The following is a 20,580-nucleotide window of genomic DNA, read 5'->3' as shown; positions in this document are numbered from 1 at the left end:
GGTTTAATCAACCGCACAGAAAAGACACCAACAGCCTAAGAGTTGTTGTTGTTGTTGTGGGAAACTCACCTGCTGTTGCTCTTCTTTTCTTCTTCTTTTCTGACCTCGACTGGTTTGACTTCTCTTCTGACGTTTTAGTTTATACTGCAGGGACATCAGTGCTAAGGCATGAACACGGTCCACAGACGGATGAGCATGTGGCTCTGTTCAAACTAATGTGGATATTAACCTAAGCAGGCAAGCCCACATTTTTTTCCACATACGCAGTCATTATATTTTTAGATTAAATTTTTTAGTCTGCACACATGATCATGGAAAGTGTAAATTAAGCTTTAGGTGTGGTTACAGATGCAGCAGAGCACACACTCCAGAGGTGAAACACACTTGACACTTTCAGTCGCAGAGGGAAGTGAAACGCTGCTTTTTTAAGTTCTTCTCTAAAGTAACCACCACTGCCAGTCTGAGCTGTGCCAGTCTTCTCGCCACGCTGAGATAACAAGTTACCAGGGCAGAAGAGAAGGTCGTTACCCCTGCACGTACGGCGTGTGTGTGCATGAACCTCGTTTCATTTGAGCAGTTGGGTTATGCATTTGCATTCATGCTGCTGAGTGCTGTGCTGGACTGGTCATGTTGATAACGTCACTCTGACTGGGACAAACAAACACACGGCGGGTCAGAAACAGATAACAAGCTGACCTGTTGCACACTCTGGCTAGACAGACAGATGCAGCCATGATCCTGACTGGTCGCAGTCCGTGTCTCCCCTCTCAGGCCACCGTCCGGGAGCTGTTCTTTGTGGCTCGAGACGCCAGCATCATCCCGGACATCTCCTTGGATCCTGTCCTCACCACCTTCCTCTCGCTGGACTCCTCGGCCGCGCTGCAGCATCAGTATGGCTTCGTACAGCGAGGGATGAGCAGGGAGCAGCAGTCTGCGTTCGGCCTGAGCTTGACTGAAAAGCTGGGCGGCAGCAGCAGGGTCACCCATGGAGGCGTCGGCGTCGTCGCTCTGGCTCTGTCCATGCTTTTTGACCAGGTGGCCCAACAAGTGGGTACATGTTTGTGGTTTTGTGTTTGTGTGCCATTTGAAATCCTGTCCTCTGCAGGGTTCAGACAGCTCAGAACAAAATGGAAATATTCTGAAAATGTAATTCTTTGAAGCCCGCTGACTCTTCTTCTAACACCAACGTAATGTTGACATTACATTTCGAGTGAAACATGTTAAAACTGCTGAATGGATTGTCATGAAATTTGGCGCAGACATTTATGGTCCTTATGAACTCTGGTGACCCTCAGACGTTTCAGTATTTTCTTTATTTGTTAGCTATTTCATTGTTTTCTTGTTTAGCGTATTTAGTATTTTGTTTGGTTCTTGTTTGGTTTGTGAATTGTGCAACACTGTGGGCACCAGAATATACTGACAGGAAGGCTTGTATAGGACCCCTGTGCACCTGGGCGAGCGTGACAGGTGTGCAGGAACCACGACAGATGATTGTTGTTCTTTGTGTGCTTGCTCATTTCACAGTATGGCAGGGGTCCTTAAGTTAGATTTTGATTTGTTGACAAATGGTTGGCTTTATACCTGCAAAGTGACTGACATTCAGGACTTTGTTTGCTCTTCCCAAAGCACATTACCCACCCAGCTACTATTAAATCTCATAAACCGTTAGGCCTATTGTAACAAAAAGCATGATACTAAAACATTACTTGAATTCAGAGTTTTCTGTCCTCCCGTCAGGTCCGAGGACAAAGCACAACAGAGGGGAACATGTCATCTCAGAGCTCTCAGCCCAAGAGGATTTTCGGTATCAGCAGTTCTTCGAGAATCGGTTGGATTATCCACAGATACCTCCTCCTGGTTCCTGGCATTGCCAACAACCAGGAGAAGATGGCTGAGACAACAGAGCTCTTTGACAACTGGCTGAAACTTGAGCTGCTTGATCACTATGAGAGGATGACCAACAAGAAGAGAATGAGTTCAGTGTCCATGCAGCAGTGGTTGGCAGGCGCCGCATTTCATCTGCACATGAGAATTCATCAGGTCAGGACACACAAAGCACTCTGAATGTCCAGTGTGGGGGATTAGTGACATCTAGTGGTGTGGTTGCAGATTACAGTCAGTTGAGTGTCCCTCTCTGGTCCCTCTGTGGACATAAAGGCTCACCTGTGGTACCAGAAACACAAAGGTTCTTAGTGTCATGTGATTATACACTGATGAAAACCTTATTATGAATATTATATTCCACATCTGTCAGTAGAGCCCATCAAATCCTGTTCACTGGACCTTTCCACTACAGTGTCAACATCTGCTCTGTCAGAATTTCCTCTGCAAGAATCTGAATCATTGTACAATAATTAATCCAAATTGAAATCATCAACTTGCATTCACATCAGCGTCCAAACTGTGATTATAACTTTGAAAATCTGATTTTTCTGAAGTATTCTTCTGCTGTGGTTCATTAAAAGGAAAACGTTAACTGCAGGTCTGTGATGGAAGCGAACTCTGTAGTATCCTGCATTCAGTCAGACATGTCAGTACACGTTCATCCACCACACCTGAACTTTCTGTCTCTCTGCATAAAAAATAAGCTTCTTTGTTCTTGTTCCAACAGGTGCGTCTGAACTCTGTGCCGCTGGGTTCAGCTGAGTCCCTGCGTCGGTCTTACAAGTCAGGTTTGAGTCGCCTGGTCCAGGACTACAGTACCTATCTTTACAGAAACATTCAGGAGACTGCACCTCCAGGACCCGGAAGAGCCAGACCCAGGACAGCCAGTGGACCAAGACAAACTAATACATTTAGAATAACCAACACGACCTGCTCAGGTAATGACCTTTTAAATGGCACCTCATCCGATAAACTTAATGAGACGACCACAGCCAACGCAACCGCGAACACACGCAGAATTTGTAAAACTGGTGGATCCAGTCGAGACTTTGAACTCAGTGTGCCAAAAGGACGCAATGAGACCACTGTAAGTGTGAGAAACAGAAAGACACCCAACAGTCCTACTGGCTACAGCAGGGCTGAGGGTGTCAGCAGTCTCGGTCTCTTAGTCATTGAGCCACAGAGGAACGTGAGTCACAATGTGCAGCACCACCCATGTGAGTCTCCAGCCATACAGCAAGCTTTGGTGACTCGTATTGTTAATGCTCAGGACCTGGACCGGAACAGGAACTTTTTCCGGTACCCTGAAAAAGTTTTCCACAGCCTGTTTAGGCAGAGGGATGACTTTGAGCTAAAGACAAATTAGACAGCCGTGAATGTTGTGGGGCTAAATCTTTCACTAATCACATACAGTCCAACAAATGAACCTTGCATTGCGCCGATCTCCTTCACAAACTGCCACCTCGTCAGTCACTTAGGCCATCTTTTTTATTTTCTGTCAGTCTGTGTGAAAGTGGGTGTCATTCCCCTTTCTCATGCAGAAACAGAAACATTATCAGTTGAATCCCTGACAGCTGAAGGACATGAAAATTGGAAAGAGAGGGGATGACACGCAGTAAAGTATACAACAGTAAGGACTCAGCCTCAGTATGCTGTGCACACGCTGTACCAGCTGAGCTACCAGGACGCCCCCTCCAACGCCACACCACACCACAATAGATGGGCTGATTCCAGACGCTGAGGAGACGGCCTGAGGTGGAACATCTGACCGAGTCGAGGGGGGACAACAACCTCATCCTTCACACCTCAATATGTGGCTTCCCTATATGTCCTGACTGATGAAAACTGTGGAGTGTGTGTGTGTGTGTGTGTGTGTGCCCTGAACCTCTGCTATCCCACAGGACAATAAGATCCTGCATCAGCAGACTGAGGAACAGCGTCTTTCCCCACTTAAACACAGAGCAGATACCACATGACAGATACTTGAGTTCTGTCTCGAGTGTACTTGAGTATAATCACGATAAAGATCATCCACACATTCTCAAAGAAATCAGTGACCTCATCTGTTCAGCTGATCCATAACTTCAGCAGTCAGACAAGTGTTGTGGAGTAAGAATGCAATATTTCCCTCTGAAATGCAGTGCAATGAAAGTTCCTCAAGTTTTTATATAAGTATGGTAAATGTTCCCAGTTATTTTGTGACACTGGAAATAAACGGAATTTATTTGAAAGTACACCTGCTGAAGTGCCTCAGTACACGGTCTCTGGAGGGCATTTAACTATTGTCTACATACATCGAAATGATAGCCCTGAAAATCCTTTCAAGTCACAGGACCTGGTGAAGGACAGCAAAGGCAACATCTGTTAAGCTACTCAGCGTCTTTATCGTCCCATTAGAGTTTCTGTGATGAAAACCCGCTAGCAGCAGCAGAAGAAGAACAACAAGAAGAAGAAGACGAAGAAGAGTTTTGAACCGTGTTGACGACACGCGGCACTGCGTGACGGCGCTCCACGCCACAGTTTTAACTTCCGTACAATAGCATGAACAGGACAAACCCAGGTTTCTGCCAGACGTTTACGCAATAGTTCTCATAAGGAAGGTAAGAGTTATGATGTATGTATGATTAAATCACTTCAGTAACCCTGTTTCAACTCAGTAACTGACGTTAGCTTAAGAGTAACCCTGGCTTGGGTCGTGGTTAGCGTCGCACTGAAACAATTCAGGAACTAAGTGTCGTTGCGCTGTTGAAAATGCCACGTTATGGGAGAAAAACATGAGCTTTGGTCGGGATGCTACATGAGCAATTTAATGTTGGTCCAGCGGGCTAATTTCGCACCGTAAACTAACTACTGACAGGATTTTAACCATGCTACGCACGTTAGCCAACAGGCTAAATGCTAGCACCAAAATGGACAATCATGGAATCGAGGGCGTTATCGTTAGCCAAGGTATCCCAAATCCGATAGAAACTATTTTAAATATTCAGTTTTGTGGGATTTATAAGTAAGAATGCGTCATAATAGATAAAAATCTGCAGCTATAACGTTGATGTCACGGTTCCTCACAATCCACTGCATTATTCAAACAGCAGAGCTAACACAAATGTTAGGACGTTTGGTCCTGCCTCCAGCACGAAAAGCGTGATTAATGTCACCGTGATGACAGCTGTATTCTGCTGTAATGTAAAATATCTCCGACGTGGAAAAGACCCACCGAGCCGTAAACACGGACTCGGACTCGGACTCGGTTAGGACGTCAACACACGTGACGTCACAACGGAGAATCGATACCTGTTGAGCACCTCTGACTCCATGTAGTGTTGGCTAGCGAAGCCTGATTTGGCAGTTTGTGTTTCCAGCCGGCTGGTGGATGATCGTTTTGTGCGGATGCGGTGTTGGCCTGCTTCGCGCTTTAGGTGTGCCGATCTGTCAGGTGAATCAGTTCGCTGCGTCCGCCCGTATTGTCCCCGAGCAGGTGGACTGAGATGCATTTCGATTTGAAGTCGGAAATATCGACTAGGATTTTTTTTTACATAATATAACTTAATTAATGATCATTTTATTGAATTAGGACTTGCGATGTAACACGGGGAAGTGAAACCAGTGGTGCACGTTCTCAGCTAACCACGCCCACACGCAGTTGTAAAAGGCTGACGTTATAGTTTTAAATCTGTTATGGTAAATGTACAAAGCTCGGGAATTCTTGGATTAATTTTCCTATGAATTTTAATTTCCTAAGTCGATATGTTGCAGTAGGAACTGAAGTTTTGGCTACGGCCAGGGGCGTGTTTTGGCTAGTCCGGTCCGTTAAGAAGGAGCACCCTTCGTATAAACCACAGAAGAAGAAGAAGAAGAAATCAACAGTGTTGTACGTCACTGTCATTAAATGTCCGTAGAACTTCAGCTTCATAATTATACAAAACGAAGCAACAGCTGAACTCAGAGTTTCACATCCCTGCATGTTGATTTTCATACAGTGAAATGAATTAAATATTTCAGTACAGCGCGTTTTGTAAAGTGGATTTTTGAGATCTGCGAAACCTTTCTTGCAGAATTATCAAGATGTCGGATTCAGACTCTGATTCTGATTATGGTGTGGACTGGGACGACTTCAGAGATGTGAGTTATTGACAGATGATCAAAATAGGAGCAATTAGTTGGTATCATCAGTTATCAATATGTCACTGATAAATTATTCTTTTTTCCCCCTCAGAAACGTATGGCCTCCCAGAAAACTAACATATTTGACATCTTCAATCCAAAAGGTAAGTGACATTTAAGCCTTGAAACAGCGTTCATACTAATATTCTGGGCTTCGGCTGATTGGGTCACATGATGCAGTTGATCCGTGATGTGTACCGATTGGTCCAGGTGCAGCACACATGTGGTCTAATCCTCAGACCACATGTGTGCTGGACCTGGACCAATCGCTGAATTTAACCAACACAGTGTGAAACGCAGCTTTACAGCCGCTGTCACCTCATTTGCTTGTGCCTCTGATAAAGATTGTGAATGAAATCGATGCCACAGTGCAGCAGCGATTCTGTTGGTCAAATTAGCACATCCATTCAGTCAGCTTTTATTAAAGATAAACTCTGAGCTGCGACTCAGTCTGAGCCAACAGGAGACCACAGCAGAGCCGAACACGTTAGCTTGAATAGGTCAGCTGTTAGCTAAAACTAGTCGTTTGGCTAACACGGCCACGCGTGCAGAGATGATGATCAGTGTGCGCTGCACAATCGAATGATCAGCTTTCAACTTGTGTTTCATCATTAAAAATTAAATAACCTTTTACTTTGTTTAGATGAGGTTTTTGAACAATGGAGCTGTATCCCCGTTGACACCAGAAAAGAGGCAGCACAGCGGATGAAAATTTGTGTTTTCTGGCTTCCCATTTTGCTCCAGCGTGAAGAGTCCAGCTCTGTTGTTGGCTGGGCTTTACAGATAGGCCTAATCGACATTAAGTGAGTACAGTCGTGATTGTGATTTTTATTTATTTATTTTTTTTAGACCACCAAATAGTAACACTTTTAATGTTCAGTGTTTGCACTGTTTAAAAGTTTGTAACCGTCTCCTTGTAACCACAGTGAAGATCTAAGTCTGAAGCACCTTCAAAAGATAGAAGCGGTGGAGACGATCCTGAGAGCCCTGGAGAAAGGAACTGTAAGTTTACTGTGTGGGGCAGGAAAAATGGAAACAAAGGAACTTCATTAGGAAGTGAGAGTTTCCTTTGTGAGTTCCTGTTTGCGTTGCGAAGTGGGAGTTAAATTTTCAGCACTGCAGTGAAGGAAAGCGGTGTCATCATCATCCTCATTCTCATTTCTGTCACATCTGTAAAGTCAGGGTTGACCTCGGAGCTTTGGTGTAATAATGATGTGACTGTCATGTTGTTGTTATTTTACCATTTTGGACTTTATGCTTTTGATCTGAACAGTTTGTGTTCTGTGTTCCAGTTGAAAAGGGACCAAACAAAGCACGTTTTCTGGATAAGCAAAATGTTTACTTTGGTAAGTTTGTGTTAACTGAATATGCGAGAGGTTGTCGGTTAGTAACAGTTAAGGTGCTTCGAGCAGTGACAGAAGCATCTCTGCCTGTTGAATGAATACCTGCAGAGGCTTTTGGGCAGTTCTGATGGCTTTAACTGAGTGTGACTTTGCACCACCAGCATACCCCGGAGGTTTTGGAGAATGCTTTACTTTGGTTGGACCGGACAGAAGAGCCTGCTATTCGCCAGCGGGTCATGGACCTCGGCCACGTACACACCTGCTTCACGACCCTGCATCTTATCTTCATAGAGTGTAGGATACGTTCACTCTCAGACCATTCAGCGATGCATCTCTGACACTCAGACGAGTCATTTCTAGTATTCTTGTGAAGAGGAAAAGTCTCTTTTCCTTTTCTGAAAACGCTGCGTGTTGATAATTAACGCACACTCTCGCCTCTTTTTGCTTTCAATCAGTTGCTAAGTATGTGTATAACATGGGTACCAACTTGGAGAAGACCATGAGGGAACTGATGGCTCGACCGTCTTCGTGTGATGTCGAGGTAAAACACAACGTGACCTACAGCCTCAGTCTCCTTCATGTAATTAGATGTTTGATTTAACAGTGTGGCTTATACTTATGCCTGAGCACAGACTGGACTCTGAAGCCTTAGTGAGATCACAGCTGCATGCGGCTGTGAGGATGAAGAGTAGCTGTAGTATTTATGAGAGATGTTATTCACCCTGTTCGCCTCCACCTGCTCCACTCTCACATCCAAAGTTTATAAAAACTCCCCCCAGCTCAAGATGAGTCATTTTACAGTGAGGTGAAAGAGAGGAATGTTTGACATGAAAATGTTCAAATGCTTGTTTGATGTATTTTTAGCTTATGATAACAGGAAACTTAACTGAGTGACTCAGACGGAAACATTGCAGTAAAATAATAGACTTCCCACTTCCAGAATATGAAGCTTTTCATTGTGTTTGCGTTGGTCTTGCGATGACCTGCTGAAATGTCTTTACGTGTTTACTGTTTATCCCATCGTCTTACAGAAAGTGGCAGCTTTTGTTTCTGTTCCTGTGAAAGTAAAAATTTGGTTTGTCACGTTCCTCCTTCAGAAAAGTGAAGAAATGAAAAGGAAAGGAAATGAGAGCTTTCAGAGGCAGCAGTATAAAGACGCTGTGAGGTTTTATTCCAAAGCCATCAAACATTAGTAAGTAGCAATTTAACATCAAGTGTCTTTGCCTCACAAGTTTCACAAAAACAGGATGCATTGCAGGATATTAGATTGTATGGGTGTGACAGATACTTTGGTAAATCTGAGTGCTTTTGGAACTGAAATGGATTTCTTCTCCATCCAGCCCTGACAACCACATCATTTATGGAAATAGAGCCCTGTGCCATATCCGCTGTAAGGAATATCTGTAAGTAACAGAATTCCTTTATTTATATTTAACACTTACTCTGCATGTTTCATCTGTAAACATGTGCAGTGGGGCAGCCAGGGTCAGCAGAGATGATGTTGGACCTGATCAGATGAAAAGATGAGAGTGAGTTTAACATTTGAAGGTAGTTTATACACAACACGACAGAAGAAGACGAGATGATTCCACTTCAGTGGAGTCTGTCATGATTTACAGGCTGAGGTTGAGTCTTTCTTCTGTATTTACACAAAGTATTTTTTAATGCACAAAGCCGGTGGAAACCTGCTAACTCAAACACGTCATATTAATTTCGGTTTGAGTTGTGTAAATCAGCCTGGTCACACGTTAACCTTAAAAGTAAAGTAATCCTCAGGAGTGCTTTTCATCTGCGCTTACCGTCGTCACAGTCGCTCGGGGTGATGAAATGTGGGTGTTTGACTCTTGGTTTTCATGCTGGTGCTCATAAGAGCTACAAGGCTTTAGAAATGTTTTAACCTCAACATGAATGCTTGATTTTACAGAAAAGCCGTCGGTGATGGAAAACGAGCTACTCTGATAAAACCGCTGTGGGCTAAGGTACTCATCTCTGATATGATCCGGTTACTGTCATGTTGTGTGGCGAGCCAGTCGAGCGGCGTGAGCTGTGGCGCTGATCCAGACGTCACAGAGCTAACGGCGTTGAGAGTTAACGCTCGGTTTGTCCGCAGGGTCATTACCGCTACTGCGAGGCTTTGTTCTGCCTGGGAGAAGTCAGGATGGCATTTGAAGCCAACAGTTCGGCCCAGAGTCTGTGTAAGGACGACCAGGAGGGATTGAAAAACCTGGAACAGCAGCACCTGAAGTTCACCACTGAAATGGCAGACCCCAACGGTATTTTCACATGTTTACGTTCTTGTCCGTCTCAGCCACAAATGGCTCGACTGGGACAGAATCACTGTGGTGTGAGTAAACGGCCTCTGCGTCCCGTCATGTCCACATCCTCTCATTTAAATCTCACACGCTTTAAATGTGAGCAGGTGTATGGAAATGATGGAGGAACTTAACACTTGTTATTTACTAATCTGCATAGTTTAGTTTGATGGTCCTCACGACTCAGAACTGCTGTGCTTTGTTTTCAGATGGGTGGCCTAAGAAAACTCAAAGTAAAAGGTACGTGTGTCATACGCGGTGATCGGGCACGATCGATGAATGCTGATAAACCTGGTGATCTGTTGTATTAACACGACCTTTCTGCAGAGCGGAGAGCGCTAGCAGAGCTCATGCTGCAGAGTCACAGCCAACAGCAAACTCAGCTCCACAGAATAAGGTCAGGTGTGGCATTTATACGCCCGAAACTGAATGTTGAATTCTATTTGTGAAGGTGTGTGTGTGTGTGTGTGTGTGTGTCATAGCACCCATTAAGATAGCAGGTCAAAGTCTGGTGAGTCCAGTCACGTCTTTAAGTCTGACTTAATATCCAGTCTTTGTGGCTTCCTGCCTTACAGCAAACATCACCAGAAAATGTCAGTAATGTGAGTAATTTAGTTTTTTAGGTGAAAGACTTTTTTAAGATTGTTTTGTTAGATTTAAAGTGTTTTAATGTGTTAATTGAACAAGAGGAAATTTGGTAGCAGCTTTTGATGATGATCATCTCCAGTTTTGCACACACATTCATTTATACGCTGTGTTTGTGTGTCTCAGGTCTCTCAGAATAAAATGGACAAGAAACCAGGTGAGTGTGTTTTAAAACCTACCTGCCGCTTGTCTTTGTGACGTGCGCTCACATCCTGCCGTTTGTGTCTGATGGTCTTTTTATGAGCTGCTGTTTGCACGCGAGTGTGTGAGCTGTGTCTGCTCTGATCACACGTCGGATTAAACCAACTCTGTCAAGTCCTGCATAAGACGAACTCCTCTTTCAGTGGCATTTAAAGACTTCATGATCATTTTTCTGTCCCCAGGGAGAAATGAGAGGACTGCACAAGCAGAGAGCAATGCGAAAGAGTCTAAACCATCAAAAAGGTTAGTGGAAGTACGAATAACAATGCTTCTATAAATGGCTCCCCGGCTTTCTGCCCTGCCTTGCTGCTGCTGTTGTTCTGAAATGCATGAAAAGTGCACAGATGTTGAGGACAGAAAAGCTGGACTGACAGTCTTGTACTCTAATGTAAGATTATAGTAAAATATTAATCAAGTTGGTTTCACCTCCATAAATAAATGATGCATTTAATGGTTTAGTGGAGGGTCAGATGATTACAACAGTGAGTTGTGGTGTGACTGAATAGGAAATCCTGTGCTTCCAGTGAATTCTCCTCCAAGAATGTGAAGGGAGAGCAAAGCACGGCTGCAAAGAAGAAGTCAAAGCACAGAAATCGTGCTGAAAATGAGGTAAGACTCTTCCTCTTGCGTGACGTAAAGCAGGAAAAGGCGTCCATTGGAACAGACTCCGGATGTGCACAGTGGAGCGTTGACTCGCTCAGGCTGTTGTTCGTGTTTGATAGCGTGTCCAAATCAGCCGTGATGTGTTTCCTGTTCAGAATGAGAGGGTGGACGACAGCAAAGCGGTTGTGTGTGCGCAGTTGAGATCTGTGGTGCAGGACGCCCACTCTGCTCTGGCTGACCTGCGCAGCCGCAACGCAGAGCAGGCCTTCAGCCGAGCGCTGGCCTTACTGGAAAGCACCACACCCAAGGTAATCACATTACTCACACGCAGCCCAGTGCCAAGACTGTTACTTTTCATATATTTAATTCATTCAGAATCAAAACATTTTGCACGTGACGTGACAGGACTTTTAGTCTGAGCTGTAAAAGCAACATGACTCCGGTTTGTGGTGGTGTGCGTTCACATTTGTCAGGTTCAGTTTCTATTGCTACACGCATCAGTTTAAGAACCACATTAAACCTGAGAGTTCAGAGTGACGATTCGTTTTCCTTTTGCCTTCTCAGGATCTTGGACTTTCCAGGCTGGACGTGCTGTTGTTGCTTTATGGCCGAGCGTCGGCCCTGACGGAGATCGGCCAGCCCGAGGTAACTCACAAAAGCCCGTTTAACCTTTTTAATCGATACGTGTGGGACCAAACACATCAGTGTTCATCAGCCTTCAGTTAGTGGGTGATCGCAGCCTTCGAGCTGGTCAACATGAACCTCTTACTCACTTCAGCCTGATGCTGTGGGTGAAACGTGAGTCCGAGTGGCGATAATCAAAGACTTTGATGAATTACTGTGAGGCGAACGGATGTGATTGATCAGTGAGTCACCTGCTGAGGTGTTGTGGCGTGTCGTGACACGTGCGCTCGCTTTGTTTGATGCAGGAACTTGGAGAAGCACGAAGACTTCTGGAGAGGATCAAATCGTTCGAGGAGAGGACGTTTCAGTGTCTGGTTTTCTATGCCGTGGGCAGGGTTTACGTCAAAGAGAACAGGTAGAGCAGCCCCCGGTTTCCTGTGATCCATTCACACCTTTGCTTCAGTGTGTACAACACATGTGATTCGTGTCTGTGCAGGTTTGCTGTTGCTCTGGAGCAGTTTTCAGATTCGCTGCAGATGGTGAAGAATCAGATCACGCCGGGTAAACTCACGTGGCCTTTAACTAAAGAGATTGTCAAAGAAACACAGCCCGACTATTTCAAGGTACGTGTTCAGTGTGTGTTTGTCCAACAAACAGTTTTACAGTTATTTTTTACGACAGTTATCTTACTTTCACCCTTTCCTGTTTTTTTAGCAAAATTTGGAGATTGTTATAGATTTGTGTAGATTTCCTCCTGTTCCCGATGCCATTTGTCGACTTCAGAAAGGCCATGGACATTTGAAAGCTGAAATCTACTTCACAGATCCAGATTTTAAGGTAGATGGCAGCCATTTTGTTCTTTATTTTAAACAATTATTGAAAGCACAGATGAATCTTAAACATTCGTGCTCCTTCATGCAGGGCTTCATTCAGATGTCCTGCTGTCAGAGCTGCATTGTTGAATATCACATGACCTGTTGGAAGACCCTCAAGGTGTCATCTTTCTCTGAAAAGAATGAAAAGGTTCGTTTAGATTTCATAACAGCTTACGGTTTCCCTCCTGCTCCCCGTCTGAGTTGGCGCTTTATTTTTGTGTTGTAGGATTTCCTACAAGATCCGTGTTTGACTCCAGACTGTGTCGGACAAATCTGTTGTATCAAAATCTTTGGTCCCACGGGCCTGGTGAAATGTAAGGTGAGACGATTCTCTGCAGGTGAGGCGAGCTTTGAGAGTCACTCGCTTTGTGTTGACCTGAGTTTCCTTCTCTTCAGTTTGAAGCTCCCATCTCCAAAGCACAGATTTCAAAGAGGCCAAAAGTGAACCAGAAATGTACAAGGTGAGGCTGCACTCGAGCACAGTCGGGCACAGGTGTCGACGTGTAGTGGCGGTCGAGTATCTTCATTTTAACATTATTATTTTTTAATTGCATTGTCCCTTTTCTATGTATTGATTTGTTGTGTTTTTTTGAAGTCTGAAGAAGTTAAAATCAAAAGAAGAGCGTCGTCTCAGGAGGAAGCAGCATAAGCAGTTGTGTCAAGAAAAGCGGGCGAGCGACAGTGAGATTCTGCAGAAGACAGAAGACTCGGCGAGTCAGGTTCAACAGAAAGGTACCTTTGGACTCTGGCAGTAACTTCAGCTAAGCTCGGTCCGGCTGCTTGTTAACGCTCCGTCACGTTTTCAGCCTGGCTGCTGTACAGGGATCGAGTTCTCCTGCATATTAGCCAGAACATGGAGCTGCTGAGAGAGGAGAGGAACCTCCACGTGTCGGCCCTGGTCGGCTGCCTGAAGCCCTGGCTGACGCTGGACTCCTCCAGGGGGAACCGGCTGGCTGTGAGGATTCTGTGCTGGGATCAGGAGCAGCTGGAGACTGTAGCTCAGGTGGTCGAACTGCTGCTGGAGAGGAAGAACCGGGTGTGGGCTCGTGTCCTCGTCCAGCTGCTCAGTAGCTGTCGGGATTTAAACCCTAAACTCTACAACTGGGCGTGTCAGCTCGACAGGGCAGGTCAGCATTTGTTCCTCTGAAGTCCGCGTCTCCTCAAAGCTCAAGTGATTGATTGATTGATTGATTGATTGTAGGAAAACAGGCCGCTGTGTCTCACCTGCTTGCTGCTCTCTTTAGGTCTGGATGCTGCCAGACTCTTCATCGAGCGCTACTCGGAGCACTTGGAGCAGCTCGACTTGGCTTTTTTGCTCAGTTTTGATCCACTGCAGGAGGTGATTATAGACAAGCTCGGTTCTAGACTGGAGCTTTTGTCAAGCGCTGGCTTGACTGTGACTGAATACCTAAAACAGGCCCCACCACAGGACATGAGACTCTTTATCTGGGCTCTGGAGGAGCATAGAGATCAGTATGTGTCCTGTCACTCTATTCTGGATGAATATTTTGATATGATGGGTACGTATGTTTTAACCTGACTAACTTGATCTAACTTTATTGCTGTGTTGCTGTATTTTGCTCTTATGTCATGATGTGACTTCCTGTTCTTTGTTTTTCAGATGGCCTTTGTTCTGTTTTAAAAAAGTCTGATGAAAATCAAAATGTGAGTCTTGAGAAACGTAATTATAACAGCGTAATTTGTTCTTCTGGGTTGGTGATTGACTGGATTGAAGTTGTCAGCTGTATAAACTTAAAGGACTAGTTCTTTACTTTGAGGGTTGTGCTTCGTTGCTTGCTTGCTGAGAGTGAGATGAGACGTGTAAACCAAAAAACCTTTTATAGTTGGAATCAAAATGATGCCGGCTTTGAAATGAGCGAGAAATAAATAATCGCGATCAGTCGGTTAATTTAGCGCGTGTGCAGACAGCACAGACGACGGCAGATAATACAGCTGGAGAACCTGAAAACAGCAGAAGAAAATGTGGTTAAGTGAACTCAGCTAAGCATTAAGCTTCACTCTGTGATCACTTCAGAAGCAAAGCTAACAAAATGTTCCTTCCAGCACCTTGAAATCTCACGGTTTGAGATCACTTTTATTCAGTTTGCTTTCATTTCAGAATTCTCCTATGAGGAGTCGAGGTCGGAAAAAGAAACCGAAAGAGCCGAAGGTGAGACATGTGATCGGCGGTCGACGCTCGCAGGGATCGCACGGCTGTCAGGCGCCGCTCTGACGTGTTTCTCTTGTCCCTCCTCTCAGGGCCTTATTGTTTGGTCTGGCACGAGAAGCGTAACTCCGAGGGATGAGCGGGACCACGACTTTTTTGAAGATGAATCTTTGTAAGCTGCATCGCCCACACGGACACCCAGCGTTTGTGTTGTAAGTGCCAGGATAAAAGCTGAGGTGTTTCTTTTTCTTCTTCAGATCTTTCCTAGACCCCGGCGAGCCGTTCAGCATACCCGGTCACCTTCGAGAGCAAGTGGCCGATTTTGAGGACCAGTACAACAGCACCAGACACAGAAGTCACTATGAAGAAATTTTGGACAACAACCCCGACCCAACAAAAGAGACTTTATATGAGTGAGTGAATTGACTCGGCTAATTGTTTGAGCGTGTGAGGAAGTCGAGGATGACAGCGAGCGCAGGCGACCTTGAGAGGAAAACACCCTGAAATGGATTTTAGATTATTATGTCTTAAAACGAGCACAGAGGTCTTTGTTTAGTCTAATTCCAGTGTTTTTCTGTTAATCTGCATGGCAGCATAGCTTACAGTGACGCACCTGTTCGTGGTCAGAGCGACTGAGAAGGCAGGCCGGCAGGTGAAATGGAGGAATAATGATTTTCAAAAAACAAATTGTAGAAATCTAAATTTGGTGTTTGGAAGCGTAGCAGCAGGTTGTGAGTGAAGCGTAGGTCGGTTCCTCACGATCGCCTCTGCTGTGTGTTCTTTCTGCATGTTCTCCTTCTGTTCTGAATGCTAAGATGCCTGTCTGCCCCTGCAGCTACTTTGCTCAGATCTTGGAGGAGCACGGCCCTCTGGTCCCCGAGGACCCCCTGCTGGTGGGGGAGCTGGAAAACTTCCCAGCTGAAGCTCAGCTGAAGATCCAGGAGGCGGGCGGCTTCGAGCTCTTCCTCCTGGAGTCCCATCGCTTCATAAAGATCGGGAGGTCTATCGGCCTGGCTCAGTACGCCGATTCCCTGCTGCAGACCCAACAGGGAGCCAGTCTGGACGATCTGGACGACCTGGATGCAGTAGTGGATGCAGTAGTGGATCCTTACGCGAACCCTCCAGCCCCTGGATTCACAAACTATTTGGACGGTTACTCGTGTGCACCGAGTGAAGTGTGTCCCATCCTCCCAAATCCTTATGAATTTGGTTCCATCCCCGCTCCTCCGTTTAGCCTCTCAGCTCATGGAGTCGCTTTCATAGTGCATGATCCCATGTCTCATTGGATTAGCATTGACAGTCAACAACAAACCCCTTATTTTTTCCCTAATAACTACGGGGAGCTTGAGCTCTACTCCGCCGAGGCTGAGGGTGGAGTTCCAGCATGTGATCCACCTTCAGCTGAAGTTGCTTCAGTGACAGACGAAAGCTTTTTGAAGAGAGATGCAGCAGCACAGGTTAATGCCAACGTTTCACCAGATGTTTTCAAATAAAGTAGATTGAATATTTAAAAATGTAAATGCAGGCTGCTTTGTGTGTAACGATGAAATCCTCTTTGTGTTCTGTCAGACGTGTCAGGAGACCATGAGGAGTGTGGCGGTGAATACTGAGCTTCATGAGCGTTTCGAGAGCTGCCAGGTGAGTCCATGACAGCTTCAGGAGTCACCGACTGACTGGAAACACGGGAAAACATCAAGTCTAACGATGTTTTGGCTGGATTATTGATGAAAACAAAATGGCAAATTAATCTTAACTGAAACTGCTGCCTCACTGGGGAGGAGGAAGGTGGCAGAGGAAAACGTCTGATCTGCGAGCAGCGACGAGGAGGCTGCAGCCTTCGTCATGTGAACATGTGAGACGAACACAAAGGAAGCCTTTGCCTCAAACTTTGTGTTTGGTTTTCTACCGGTTGAGGTTTCACTGATGCTCGTACAGGATGGGTTTTACTTTGCAGATTTCTGAGCTAAATTTGGATGAAAACTTGTCTCTTGTTTCTAAATTAACTTAAATCAGCCAGGACATTTTTGGACCGGTTTCCTCCACACGTCAGTCCAGTTGTTGTCTTTTACTGAGTGTTGCTGTTGACCTTTTTTGGCTTTGTTTCCTCTTCCAGGGTGACCTCAATAAAAAGCAAAAGAGCAACATGGAACTGGAGAAGCACATCGAGAAAATGGCGAACGACTGCCACAAAGTCAGCGTCCAGCACAATGAAGACCTCGCTGTCCTTGAGGACGACATTCAGAAGATAACTGCCAATATACAAGTAGGTCCACAACCAGCTACAGCTCGAGGGAGTTTGTAAGTGAGGAGCTGAATCCGAACGACTAACCTGCTTATCGTTTTCTCCCGTCAAGGTGACCAATAAAGAACTGGCGCTGTTCCAGCACAAGCTGGAAGAGGAGGTGAAGACGGACCAGAAGGAGAAGAAAGCCAACCAGGAGGCACTGAGGTCCCTCAAGGTGGTGATAGAAGAGTTGGTGGAGGAGCACGGGAGGTGAGATGGAGGCCGATCACAGGTGGTCGCCGTCATGTATTTAAACATCTGGACGTGAACTTAACCGTCGCCTCTGTGATGTGCTCTGTCGTAGACTTACCCAAAACGTCCGGGAGAAGAAGGCCAAGTATGACGCCAAGTTGAGTGATTTCCTCGAACTGAGGTGAGCGACAGGTGACTGTGAAGCGGGAACTGACAAAAAGCCTCACACACTTTTTCTTAACTCTTTTCTTGTTCCTCCAGCAATCAGTCGGCAGCTGAGAAGATGAGTCTGGAGGATGAGATCAAGCGCCATAAGGCCCGGTTGGCCTCGGCTACCAGGAGGTCTCGCACAGCTCAGGTAGTCCAGAAAATCCGATCAGACTCTCTGATTCAGTGAGTCTGCCGTCCTTCTTCTCAGTGTGCTTGTCACCTTGGCTGAGTGTCGTGTTTGTGTCCTCCAGCTGTCGGTGGTGGAGAGCAGTCGGGATCAGGGTTTGTACGGCCTCTGCAGAGAGCTGACCACCGCTAAGACTCTGCTGAGCAAACTGGACGAAGCAGCGCACAGGTGAGAGCGGTGACATCACGGCTTCGTGCAGAGAGGCCAGCTGGTGCCCCGGTTCACGTCTGATGTCCTGCATCTTTTCCAGAAACCCAAACCAAGACCTGGAAACGGAGAGAAGCAGCTGGAAAGCCACCATCCAGGAGCTTGAAACAAAAATCTCCACCACAGAGGTAGAAGAGATGAATGATCGGACTCTTCAGTTTCATGCAGTTCATTCGAATAATAAAGTGTAGACTGTAGACTTTTGTCCACATTTGGTTTCTGTGATCTGTGCTGAGTGGGATGTGTTGATCCACATGTTCAGTCGGTCTGTTTGTGCCGCAGACTCAGTACCAGGAGCAGATGGATGCGGTGAAGAACGGCAGGAGAGTCGGCGAGTTACCGTCTGTCAGCCTCAGCAGCCAGCCTGAACCTCCGGCTGCACCAGTAAGACGTCTCTCAGCTTATTGGAGTGAAATTCAAGATAAAAGTCAAGACTCTGAGCAGATTTGTGTCATCTGCAGTTAAAAACTGACAAAATGTGCTCAGAAATGCTTGAATCCTTGACTTATTGCCAGTCGCGATTAATAAAATGTATAAAAACATGAATGCAAACTGCCCGCTGCCTTCTGTTCCCGTCGCAGCCGTCGGGAGCAGCCGAGGAGTTTGTCCCTCCGTCTTCCTCGTCCCACAGCTCCGCCCCGACCGTCGCCCGGCCTGCAGCCGAGCCTCCGGCCGCTCCGCCTCAGGCGCAGCACAGACCTCCGCCCAGGACCGCGGAGCCTCCGCACGGCACCGTGTTTGACAAAGCCATGGAGGGCCTGGCCGCCATCTTCCCCGGCTACACAAGGTAACATCAGTCTCAGTGTGTGTCTTTAATTCAATTTAAAACTACAAACACAAATCTAAAGGAGCCAAAATAAGTTTGATTGTTAAATTTTAAAACATTGCCATCCACTCTTATGCTGATTGTTTCAGGTTTATCAATAATCAAGGTCTTCCTCAAATCTTTAGAAGTTCTACTAGAAGACAGTTGTTTTTTGTTTTCATTTTTAATCAAGTAGTTTAGTTTAGTGTCAGATCACAACAAAGGAGGAAACAAAGCGTTCAGACTTTCTTTAGCTCGTGTGTGCAGGTTAGCGGCCATGTTTATGCTTCAGTGTGTGTGTGTGTGTGTGTGTGTGTTCGATCAGGTCAGACATGATGAGGTTCATTCAGGAGTTGCGTTCATCCAGCGGCGGGAGCCTGAACAGCATGGAGTTGCACGATGTGGTTGGTGGAGTCACCCAGCTGATCCTGGATCATCAGGTCAGATGGACCGACACACACACACACACACACACACTGTAGGTTTTCATGCCCAATGGGGACATTACATAGACTTAATTCATTTCCTACAGACTTACTCAAACCAAAAGCATAACTTGCCTAACCCTGACCTTTGACCTTTACCCTGACCTTAACCTGAACCTCAAACTCAGCCTCACCTTAAACCAAGTCTTCACTCTAAAAGTTATTCATGTCCCCATAAGGCAGGTGAGTCCCCACATGTAGCTGTGCAAACAGGTTTTTGTCCCCATGAGATCATAAAGACACACACACACACACACACTCCCTCCATGCAGTGAAACGCTCACGTTCTGTTTGTAGTCCAACTCTGTAAACCTGGCAAACCTTCACCCCAAAACCAGATTCACGTGTCAGTAAAACAGATTTAAATAAAAGAATTAGAATGATAATTAGAAAAAGGGAACATCAGTGCTTCAGAACAAATAAAAACGACAGCAAGTGAACGTCACAGTGATCTTATTGGATGTACGAAACACAAAACAAAATTACAGAAGAGTTAGGAGTTGGTCTTACATTCTGACACTCACATACTCAGATGTAACCCCCCTGGAGAAAACCCTGCAGTGAATGTGGACTGACAGACGTCCCCCGTCTGCTCCATCATGTGGACGCGTGAGGACGTCTGGACATCACTTTGATTCATTTGTTTTGTGTTGTCCTCTCAGGAGAAGCTTAATTCAGCCAAAGCGAACATGGTGGGACGTGGGAGTCCAGCTCCGTGTGCCACCCCGCCTCCGGTGACCCCCGTATGGCAGACCGTCGCAGCCCCGAGAGCCACGCACTCAAACGCGGTGAGTCCAGACTTTAACGTGTCGCTGTCGTGTTATCGACGGGACGCTGAACCACTTTAACGATGTGAGTGTTTTAACGAAGCAGAGCAGCTGCTGGGAGTAAAGCCTGTGTGTGTGTGTGTGTGTGTGTGTCTCGGCCACAGCTGAACGTCGAGGATCCCTGCATCATCTGTCACGATGACATGAGTCCAGACGACACGTGCGTGCTGGAGTGCAGACACAGCTTCCACAACGAGGTGAGCAGCTCGGAAAACGTTCTGCAGCGAGGCGGGACGCAGGAACGCCATCAGTTTCTGCTGCTGGTTTTAACGCTGAGCCTGTGTGTGTGTGTGTGTGTGTGTGTGTGTGTTCAGTGTATACGCTCGTGGCTGAAGGAGCAGAGCACCTGTCCCACCTGCAGAGATCACGCTCTGCTGCCGGAGGATTTCCCCGTGCTGCCCGGCAGGAGACGCCAGGCCCCGTGACGTCTTCACGCTTCCACATTACTGCTTTTATCTTCTTTCTTTTTTTACTCTTTGTTTCATTAAAATCTAAAAAAAGGATTGTTTTGGGCTTTTTTTGATCATTTAAATGCTCAGATATGCAGAGAAACATCAATTTACACTTG

At 46.0% G+C, this 20,580-nt stretch overlaps 2 protein-coding genes across 3 annotated transcripts; both read left to right on the top strand.

Annotated features, from left to right (window-relative positions):
• The first annotated feature begins 139 nt into the window (after window positions 1-139).
• On the top strand, window positions 140-4,112 carry LOC124070440. 2 transcript variants are annotated; one of them, XM_046410353.1, is made up of 4 exons: window positions 140-1,047; window positions 1,738-2,040; window positions 2,612-2,895; window positions 2,956-4,112. In XM_046410353.1, the coding sequence occupies exons 1-4, from the start codon at window positions 733-735 to the stop codon at window positions 3,248-3,250; spliced, it is 1,197 nt and encodes a 398-aa protein (XP_046266309.1). In that variant the 5' UTR covers window positions 140-732; the 3' UTR covers window positions 3,251-4,112. The 2 variants fall into 2 exon arrangements, with proteins under 2 accessions (XP_046266309.1, XP_046266308.1); XM_046410352.1 differs by having other exon boundaries at window positions 143-1,047; window positions 2,612-4,112.
• Window positions 4,113-4,247: 135 nt separating this feature from the next.
• ttc3 (tetratricopeptide repeat domain 3) lies at window positions 4,248-20,467 on the top strand. The gene is made up of 47 exons (XM_046410320.1): window positions 4,248-4,484; window positions 5,937-6,003; window positions 6,098-6,149; window positions 6,689-6,848; window positions 6,972-7,047; window positions 7,338-7,391; window positions 7,550-7,682; window positions 7,844-7,929; window positions 8,486-8,580; window positions 8,729-8,791; window positions 9,313-9,367; window positions 9,499-9,661; window positions 9,910-9,940; window positions 10,028-10,097; window positions 10,276-10,302; window positions 10,472-10,502; window positions 10,729-10,789; window positions 11,071-11,155; window positions 11,305-11,457; window positions 11,714-11,794; window positions 12,079-12,188; window positions 12,270-12,396; window positions 12,488-12,610; window positions 12,695-12,796; window positions 12,875-12,967; window positions 13,045-13,109; window positions 13,244-13,380; window positions 13,455-13,775; window positions 13,893-14,168; window positions 14,270-14,313; window positions 14,768-14,818; window positions 14,908-14,987; window positions 15,073-15,228; window positions 15,651-16,272; window positions 16,385-16,453; window positions 16,929-17,078; window positions 17,170-17,309; window positions 17,404-17,472; window positions 17,553-17,649; window positions 17,753-17,856; window positions 17,939-18,023; window positions 18,178-18,279; window positions 18,477-18,682; window positions 19,026-19,140; window positions 19,848-19,973; window positions 20,117-20,209; window positions 20,327-20,467. The coding sequence occupies exons 2-47, from the start codon at window positions 5,947-5,949 to the stop codon at window positions 20,435-20,437; spliced, it is 5,307 nt and encodes a 1,768-aa protein (XP_046266276.1). The 5' UTR covers window positions 4,248-4,484; window positions 5,937-5,946; the 3' UTR covers window positions 20,438-20,467.
• The last annotated feature ends 113 nt before the right edge of the window (window positions 20,468-20,580 follow it).

This window comes from Scatophagus argus, chromosome 14 (assembly GCF_020382885.2).
Source record: "Scatophagus argus isolate fScaArg1 chromosome 14, fScaArg1.pri, whole genome shotgun sequence".
NCBI classification, from domain to species: Eukaryota; Metazoa; Chordata; class Actinopteri; family Scatophagidae; genus Scatophagus; species Scatophagus argus.
The sequence above is the reverse complement of the archived record's forward strand: the minus strand, read 5'-3'. Positions and strand labels throughout refer to the sequence as shown.

Excerpts from the sequence above, each read along its gene's own strand:
- LOC124070440 (XM_046410352.1), top strand. The coding sequence starts at position 733 with ATGATCCTGACTGGTCGCAGTCCGTGTCTCCCCTCTCAGGCCACCGTC. Across the intron at positions 1,048-1,737 it reads TTGACCAGGTGGCCCAACAA|GTCCGAGGACAAAGCACAAC; the intron begins GTGGGTACATGT and ends TCCTCCCGTCAG. Across the intron at positions 2,041-2,611 it reads TGCACATGAGAATTCATCAG|GTGCGTCTGAACTCTGTGCC; the intron begins GTCAGGACACAC and ends TTGTTCCAACAG.
- ttc3 (XM_046410320.1), top strand. The coding sequence starts at position 5,947 with ATGTCGGATTCAGACTCTGATTCTGATTATGGTGTGGACTGGGACGAC. Across the intron at positions 7,048-7,337 it reads GAGCCCTGGAGAAAGGAACT|TTGAAAAGGGACCAAACAAA; the intron begins GTAAGTTTACTG and ends TCTGTGTTCCAG. Across the intron at positions 17,857-17,938 it reads CTGGACGAAGCAGCGCACAG|AAACCCAAACCAAGACCTGG; the intron begins GTGAGAGCGGTG and ends CATCTTTTCCAG.